At 48.6% G+C, this 9,319-nt stretch overlaps 1 protein-coding gene across 1 annotated transcript in view; it reads left to right on the forward strand.

Moving 5' to 3' along the window:
- LOC104547637 (plexin-A2) overlaps nt 1-9,319 on the forward strand; it is a gene marked incomplete at its 5' end in the record, with an annotated part of 57,184 nt that overhangs the window by 10,947 nt on the left and 36,918 nt on the right. The window contains 3 exons of the mRNA XM_010193422.1: nt 6,725-6,925; nt 8,379-8,475; nt 8,865-9,058. Coding sequence (XP_010191724.1) covers nt 6,725-6,925; nt 8,379-8,475; nt 8,865-9,058 — 492 coding nt within the window. The remainder of the gene's footprint in view (nt 1-6,724; nt 6,926-8,378; nt 8,476-8,864; nt 9,059-9,319) is intronic.

Raw genomic sequence — 9,319 nt, forward strand, 5'->3', positions numbered from 1 at the left:
ACGGGCTGATGGTAATGATGCAGATGCTCCACTGTTTGTCATGACTTCTCCAGACCTCTTGAACACACAGGAAAAGCCAGCCACCAAAACCTAATTTGTTTGCTTATTTGAGGCAAATAAATTGCCACTTGTGTACACAGTGCAGTGCTAATGCCTTTATTACAGGCGTTTCACCCCGGCTAACACAAGTCCTCAAATGAATTCCTCATAAAGAGTTTCCTCTCTTAGAACAATTCAGATCGCAATGTTCTCACTGTTTCGTGTCCTGGTTTATTAGCAAAATGTTTGTGTTTACCAGCACCCTCCCTTCCTGGCAGAGCATTTGTTGTGTCTGGGGCTGGTGCAGTGATAACAGCGGTGGTGCCATGCGGGGCTACCAGTGCCGGTGCACGCTGCCCTACTTTTGGTCCCACGTGCCTCTCCTCACGTAAGGTTTGCACATGTGTTCACACGGGGCTGAAAATTTTCTCGTGCCTTTATGTTTAATTCAAAAGAAAATATCTTGAATATTCCCTTTTACTCCTGGCCCATCAGAACTTGCGTCCCGATGTGATTCGGTGTGTAACGAGCTCCCTTTGATGCTCCTAGGAGTCGTCTGTCTCGAGAAGAGAAGAGAGCTCAAAGCTCAGCCACTTTGCAAGGCGATGAGGGAAAGAAAGCCCTTCTTCATGAGCTCTACACTTGCTCCTTGCAATCTTCTGGCTGTGTTGGCTGAGCTAAATGCTGCCTTTTTGCCCTGCTTTCCATGAAAATACAACCCAGAGAACAAGCTTTTTCTGTCTCTGTCACCAGGAGTTGTTTACCAACATCCGAGGGCTCGGCGGTGGGTGCGGGTGATGCAGGGGACAGCCCAAAGATGGAGCTACACATAGTGAGTGGGGCCATTGGAGATAACCACGGGTGTTTGTGGTGATGGGACAAGACCCCCTTGCCTGCCAGGTCTCTGTTTTACATTGTGCTGGTACATTTGCAGAAGTGGAAATGCGTGGTCTGTGGAGGCAGGCTTGGTCTGCAGTCCTTGGTAGATACACAGAGCCCTTTCTGGGTGTACTTCACATCCTCCTCTGGTGGGAAGTTTCTGACGTGGGGCTCTTCAGCTTTGTTTCCAGGTGGCCAGTTCTCTAGGAGTTAATTATCAGCCAAAACAGCTCTAGTTTTGCAGCCATGTCTTGGCCTGAGATGTAATTTGTCTGCAGGGGGTGCCTGCTTGGGCACTGCAATCCAGAGAGCAATGGGGAGGCAAAGGTCTGGGGCCCGCCTGCATCCACAAAAGCAAGAAGAGCCCTCGTGGTGCATAGCGCTCATTGTCTCACTTTACAAAGCTGCAAATCAGGCCTGTAATATCATTTTAATGCATTTGAGGTATTTGGGTTTGTGTGTGCGTGAGGCTATATGATCTCTCTCTCTAAATGTATAAAAGATGCAGATGAAGAGGAATGTAGATACATAAATATATTCTTACACTCCATCCCAGTGGTGAGCTAGAACCAAAGAAATCCCATTAGTTTCCCAGAATGTGGGATCCCATCCCTCTTTGATGTCCAGGGAGTGCACATAATGCCATTTTCACATGTGAGATGCTGAATCAGGGGATGGTACATTTCAGATTCTGGGAGTTAAGTGCAGAGCCACATTTTTGGCTCAGCTCTGGCTCCTGTAAATTCACATTGCTTTTAGAGCAACACCTTTGCCCCTGGCCATGCCCTGGGATGCTGAGTGCTGATTGATGCGCACTGAAGGACATAAAACAAAACCAAACCTTCCTCATATCTGTCCTAACAACCCCCATTGCTGGATACCCGAATGGGGCCTGGGATGTACAGGAGACACCTCGGAGCCACATCCAAGCCAGCAAATGGCTTTGCTGGGTCACAGCTGACTTCTGGAGAGGTGTGTTGTCTGAAAAAGTACCAGACTGACAGAAAGGCCAGTTTTGCAGCAGGATTAACTCAGCTCCATTTGGAAAGATTTGTTTGAGCTTATTTGCCATGTTTTTTTCATCAATAAATTTATGGTGTGTGTAACCTACAGTGTTTGGGGTTTGGAGGGGGAAAGAGAAATAGGCTCTGCTGTAAATACCCCAGTATTTCATAAATTAACAGTGAAGACCCAGGTGACAGCATAGAGGTGGGGACAAAAGAGCGTTGGGTGGGGATTCACCAGTGAGAAAAGTCGCACTTCAGTCACCTTTCTTGTCGTGTTTGGTTTCTAAGGAGCAAGGTCTCTCTCCTTTCCAGCAGCATAAATGAAGAATAATGTGTTTCTGTGAGTGACGGGGACTGTAATTTGTATCATTGGGAGCACAACTGTGAGCCAAGGGTTTACAATCATGTGCCAGATCCATTTATGTTTATAACTTTAAAGTATGTGTAGCAAGTTAACATTTGTGGAGGGTTTGTTGTTTTTTCAGATGAAAAGTACGAAAACATTATATTTCCTTCCATTTGTGTTAAATCCCACAGTCAAAAGAAATGCCTGCTATTCCTAGGCACTTTCTTCCAAATAAGAGCAAGAAGATTTGACCTACTAAAACTGCTCTGTTAAACACAAATAATAACCATGGGTGCTCTGTTCTGCTCTGGAGACAGATGCATATTGCGGGTCTTTAAGGTATTTATAGACCTTGGAACCTTTGAGGCTAAAAAGTGTTGGAGAAGCAGAAAATGTCTTTGTGAGTTGTGTGCAATGATACTTCATACGCAGAATTTTCCCCGAGAGTCGGTGCCACTCCTGCGCCGGAGCCTTGTCTTCCTGCCGCAGACCTGGTTTGTGTTTATTCTGTTGTACAGAAGTCAAGAAGGATAATGAGAGGATTCAGCGCGTGTTTGTTTAGTGAGAGCAGGCAATAATGGCCTTTCTAACTCACTGCAGGATTTACTTCTCATGAATTAAAAAACAAAGTAAACTGATTACGGAGCAAATTGTGTATTCCGCTGGTTGCAGTCTCCCTTTCAGTCGCTGTTTTCTGGATGCTCAGCTACTCCTGGCACTAGCACGGGGAAGAATTGAGCACCCAGACCTGAGCTCTGCAAACCAAGGGTGGTTTTGTCATTTACCTTCACCACAGCCATGCAGCTCCAATCCCAGTAACAAGACTGGTGCTGCCAACTGCCTCCCAGTTCATCATGAAATTCGTATGAAGTGAATAAGCATCGACAGAGGCGTTTTTTTGTGTTATAATGTAATTCATGTTAGTGCTGGCTTTTAGATCCAGCAGCAGGTAGAAGAGGTGGTGGATGGAGAAGCCAACCTGCCAGAGGTGTTTTTGTACAGCATTACCCCCAAACATGGTGTGCAAGGTGGGACCAGGGTGCCATGGAGCAGCACCCACATGAGACCCCATGGGAAGGCCAATGGGTGCAGGGATGTGGGTGTACATAACTGCGGCAGCAATTTAAGAAACAAATGGGAAAAAAAAAAGACCTGAAAGCTGAACAATGGATGGGAAATGGCACCAGCAGGAGGAGAGGGAGCATTTCTGCGAGGCAAGCAGCGGCCAAGCCCTGCGCCCCCTTATGAGCCCCTGCAGCTTCGCTCGCTCATCTGAGAAATTCAGCAGCAACGTGGCTCCCCATGAGTGCCCTGGGCGTTCAGGAGTGCGGCATCTTCCTACATTACATATCCCTGCGTCCCAAAACCAATATTCCCTTATTAGCACGATCACTGTCGCTGTCAGCCAGCACAGAGGGGCTGCCATCCCCAGCGTTTTCTGTTTTCACAGGCTGCATCCCTTTTTTCACCAGGATCCCAATGTGACATTATTCTCCCACTGAAACCAAAGGAGGAAAAGAAAATCTATTATGTCCTACTCTAATGGCGGCAGAACAGGTTTTTGCTACCAGCGTTTTCAGCACTACAGAGCAGATTTGAAAATGTGAGTCCTCTCCCACGTCTCCAAAGGAAAAAGCCTTTCTTTAACAGTCGCCTCACGAAAGGCCGTGCCCAGGAAGGATAATGGTCCATAACATATTCATTATTTTCAGGACTGTGCACTGAGGTTCTCCCACCGGTGATGTGGTTGGCGGTTTTTTGTTTTCAGTCATACTGTGATAAAAGACTCTGGGGCTCCAGGATGCCTTTCCTCTCAAACACGGGCTTTTTATGGGCTGGGGACCGCTCTGGAGTGGAGCCTTTTGTCCTCCCTTGGTCCTTGATATGGCTTTGAGTTTAAATGCAAAGCCTTAAATGCGGCCAGATCTCAAGCAGGAGGTGGTACGAGTGTGTGGTGTGTTTCAGCTCAGAAAATCTGGCAACTGGATGGAAAACGCCATGAATCTTAGAGTTTGGTGGTGGTAATGTAAAGGCAGAGGTTGGATCCGTGATGCCAGGAGCTGGGGTACCTCACAGTGCTGTTCCCTTCCCGGCTGCAAACCTGCAGCAAGGGCTGTTCTTCCCTTCCCAGCACAACCCGCTTTCTGGCTGTTGGAATTTAACATTGCTCCTGGCTGTTAATCCGTTAAAGTCTCTGTTAGAAATAAAATAAAAAATATATAAGGAAAAGTGCCACTAAAAGGGTTTATGAGGCAGCAGTTTAAGCTACTGGCTTCTCCAAACCAGGGTAGCATCTGTTTCACATTTACAGCTCACCAGAGCCGGTAGCGAAACAACATCCCATGGCTCTGGCTGGGGATGGAGGGGGCGCAGGCTCGGTCCTCAGCAGAAATTGGGGTTTTCTCCCTGCATCCCCGTCCTAGCGGGAGCCCGGTGGGGATGGCTCGGGCTGCATCGCCATCCGGATGATTCACTGTAATTTCTGGGCAGAGTGGCAGAGGGCTTGCAATGCCACTCTCGGATTTGGCAGAGGAAGGGAGACATCAGCCCATTTTTTTCTAAATCTTCTACTTTAGCTTGGGATTAATCATTTAACGTCAGATACGTACAGGTGCTTAGGTATCTCGTTGTGTTAGATCAAAGCAAATTAGAGCCAGCCAGAATGTAAATGCTTCTGGCGGTCAGAGCCTTCGTCTCTGCGCGTTGCAATTCCTTGTATATAAATTGGGGAAAAGCTCTATCTCCCAGTGTGTTATGAAGCGATAATGTTTAGAATGTGGAGATCTTATGGGAGGAATGTCATACATTTACCAGCATTGATTGGTCTTTTCTTTTGCAATTCATTTTGGAGTTTCATTTAGACATCTAGGCTGTGTTCATGGGAACTGGAGACCTCGTCTGTGCAATGGCATTTGCAGGGAGAGTTTCCTTTTATTCTATGCACAGCATCTCCCATAGCAAATTCTTGAGCAACCACAATATTAAAACTTGCTGTTAATTTACAGTTGTGTTATTTTGGCTGGATAGTGGCAGAAGTGGAAACAAATGGCACTTCGCTGTACTTGAGGTTTTAATTGCTGTGCTTGGTTTTCAGAATATGTAGTTTTGGAGGTAGCAGTAGTTTGCTTTTTTCTTTACTCCTTTATTGCAATCACATAGAAGTTTGAAATACTTTCACGTGGTTTTCAGTGGGAAATTTAAGAGGCTTCTTCCAGTTTCATGGCATTTGTACACTGAAAAATCCAGCTGTTTTCAGGGAATTAAACTATCCTTACCCATTTTCTCACTGCCTCCACAGATCCAAGGATGGCCACTTTTTGGAAAGCCAATAAAACCTTTACAAATTCTGTTTGCTGGAGGAAGCTCCGGGTTTATTGAAGATGCCAAAGCCTTTGCTGTGGTTCCTGAGAGAAAAGGCCAATTTTGCAGAGCAGGCAGAGTTTCAGAAGGCCCCAGGGGGGATCAGTATTAGGGTGCTTAATCCCATCTGTGAAAATCCCATCCCCACTGTTGTGGATGCAACCAAATCCTCCCATGCTTGGATGTCCTCCCCTTCCCTGAGCACAGAGAAGGGACAAGCATGGCTTTATGGATGGAAAGGGCAGCTCAGTCCCGGTGCCTTCCCACCCCAGCTGCCAAACCAAGCCAAGGCAAAACCCATGCAGGATCATGCAGCGAGCTGCTGGGCGTTTCAGAAAGCCCAGAGGTGTCAAAGCATAGAAAGGGGCGAGAGCAGATAGAGCAGAAATTATTATCACCTCGGAAATTTATGGCACACTGGTACGATCTTGCTCAGATAAAGCGGAGTGGAACAGTACCTGGCAGCAAGAGGGATGCACACCCCATGCTGATCGTCTCGCTCCAAAGCAGCACACGGCCGAGGGGTGTGAGGAGCAAACTGGGATTAGCAGGGGGCCCAGGGAGCACAGCGTGGGGCTGGGAGCAGTCCCTTCCCCTCCTGGAGCAGCCGGAGCTGGAGCGGCTGATAATGCTGCTGCGGGAGGGCAGGGAGAGCTTCACCACTGGTGAAACCCGCAGCAAGCTCAGAGCAGGGGGGATGCCTTTGATTTATTCCCCAAATAGTGATGAGAGCAGGGGGGATGCCTCCAATCTATTCCCTGAATAGTGGTGAAAGTGGGGAGGATGCCTTAAATTTATTCCCTGAATAGTGGTGGAAGCTGGGGGGATGCCTTCGATTTATTCCCTGAATAGCAACGTTCCTTCTTCTGTGACTATGGAGAGAAAATCAGCGCTGGCCCCAGAGCAGGGGGGCTATATCAGAGTTTTAAAAATTAATTTCTGCACTTAACCTGCAGCTGCAGGGGTGCACTGAGCAGCGGCTGATCAAGCATGCTGAGGATGTACCTGGAACAGATGAGCTGAGACCTGGCCAGGCCTTTGGACACACCATCATCTCTGTAACACCCAACCCCCCTCTTTTATCTCCCCCCAGGACTGTCCCCAGCTCTTCCCCACAGAGGAGATCCTGATCCCGGTGGGAGAGGTGAAGCCCATCACACTGAAGGCGAGGAACCTGCCCCAGCCCCAGTCGGGCCAGCGCGGGTACGAGTGCGTCCTCAGCATCCAGGGCGTCATCCACCGCGTGCCCGCCCTGCGCTTCAACAGCTCCAGTGTCCAGTGCCAGAACAGCTCGGTGAGGGGCCCAAAACTGGTGTCAGCTCACAAGAGGGTGGGAAAAATGCCCCAGTTAAACTAATCCCGAATTCCAGGTGGGAGCCTGGCATGGGCATGAGAGGTATTTTGTTATCCTAACCTGGGGAAGATCCATTTTTCTGACCATGGGGGGTCAGAGAGGGGAAAGGGAAGAGGAGGAGGGAGTGGGAAGAAGGTGTTAAGGCAGACTATTTCACACAGGGAGATAAGGGGAATCACAGACCCCTTATTGGGAGCTGTCGAAGCCCGGGTCATGGTCGCTGGATGAATACAGCAATGCTGAAAAGGAAAAAACCTCCAGGGGAGAGAGCACAGCAAGAGGGGGATGATGAGAGTGGTGCTTAGCCTTGCCAATGGACCCAGCAGGATTTTACCTTCAAAGAGGTCTGCGGCCAAGCAGGGCACACTCTGTTTTAGGCAGCAGAACAAGGTCCGCTTTAATATTCAGCGCAGATGGTCTTAAATTGTTAATGAAGTTTTGAATTTTTAAAAATTTCACTGGATATTTATATATCACCGGCCGTCTTTGGGCCTTGCAGCTTGGCGGATAATAAATGTATTAATACTATATAGTACTTTTCCTACCCAAAGTGATTTACAAACATTAGGGAAGCACTTTTATCCCTGTTAGGCTATTAGGAAGTGGTAGGTAGAGGATGTAAGGGCAATTCAGTATTCACAGCTTTATCAGTTGGACACAAGATCAGCAACTTAGTAAAACCCCAGACAAAGTGCATCAGCACAACCAAATGTGAGTTAAAACAGTGCAACTGCTTTGGCTTAATCAGCATTCCCTCACCCCAAAGAGGATGGCAATGTTCCCTTACCTTTTAAAGTGGTTTTAGCAGCTCTTGATTGACTTAAAGCATCATAGGTGCTAATTGTGGTAATGAGAATTTCAGAATACCCTGGGAATCCACCTAAAGCACCCAGATTCACCCACCCACCACCCCAGGATGTCAATGGTGAATAATTCAGTCGGTGCTACCCTAACCAGGCTGAGGCAGAGGCTGGAAAGGACCTCTCGGCACCATCTCTTTCTCTTCAGCTGTTGCTTGTTTCATCAGCCGAAGCTGTACAGCTGATTTTTAAGCTCCCAGCCACACCAGGGTGTGAGGTGGCTGTGTGAGGAGATAGCCTGGAGGCAGCAGTCCTCCCAGTCTGATTAACTGGAGGGGCTGTATTGATAAGCTAGAGACTGAGTGACAAGAGCAGCCACTGTGAGTGGAATAATTAATCTATTACCTCTCACAAGGACTAGATCTGATTTAATTATCTCTTCCTGGTGAGGAGGAGGGCGTTAAAGCAGAACCCTGGAGATGAAGTGTAGAAGTGTGGTGGTTCAGACATCAGCACACACAAAAAATAATCTTTTTCTGTTAGTGTCTCTGATACATCTTCCCAATCATTTCATTCTCCGCCTTCTCCCTCAGTATCTCTACGATGGGATGGACATCAGCAACTTAGCAGTAGACTTTGCTGTGGTGTGGAATGGGAACTTTGTTATTGACAACCCGGAGGATCTGAAAGGTAACGGCCGCTGAGATGGCTTTTGAGTCCTGGGAGGGAGATGATGGGAAGGGAAGGAAGGAGGTGATGGGAAGGGAGGGAGGTAGGTCATGGGAAGGAGGGCAGTGATGGGGCTGGAGGCAGCTGTTGGGGCAAAGAGGTGTTCGCTGTCATCGCTGCAGCCGCGGGCAGGGATATTGTGGTCCTGATGGAGCAACTCTGCTCCGCTGTAGCGGTGCTCATCAAACATCACTGGTAACGCTTAGCTTTGAAAACCACACATGTGAGCCCACTCTGCAGCTCATTAAGTTGACTCTCAATGCGTGCCTTTGCTTCTAAATCCAAGAGCAGCTGTAGCCCATATGAATATTTCAGTCAGTGACTGTGTCCTCATCCCATCTCCCCTCTAGTGCACCTCTACAAGTGCGCAGCGCAGCGTGAGAGCTGCGGGCTCTGCTTGAAAGCCGACCCCAAGTTCGAGTGTGGTTGGTGCAGTGGCGAGGCCAAGTGCACACTGCGGCCGCACTGCAGCACCACGGCCACCCAGCCCTGGCTCGACTGGTCCAGCAGGAGCGTCAAGTGCTCCAACCCCCGCATCACTGAGGTAAGGGCATCCCCCATCGCTGAGGTAAGGGCATCCCCCATCACCATGGTAAGGGCATCTCCAGCCCCTTCTCCTCACTCCTTCCAATGTGGATTTGTGTTTGCCTCCTTTACCTAAAAATCTGCCATCGTCTGGCCGGCACTGAAGAACAGGAAATAAAACGCTCCACTACTTTCTGTGGAGTTAACGTGTGGGTCCGCCCGCACGTGGCCAGGGTTTGCAACGCAACTGGTGTTGGGGTGACCGCTATGGGCTGTTGCA

This window comes from Mesitornis unicolor, unplaced genomic scaffold (genome assembly GCF_000695765.1).
Source record: "Mesitornis unicolor isolate BGI_N332 unplaced genomic scaffold, ASM69576v1 scaffold12161, whole genome shotgun sequence".
Lineage (NCBI taxonomy): Eukaryota > Metazoa > Chordata > Aves > Mesitornithiformes > Mesitornithidae > Mesitornis > Mesitornis unicolor.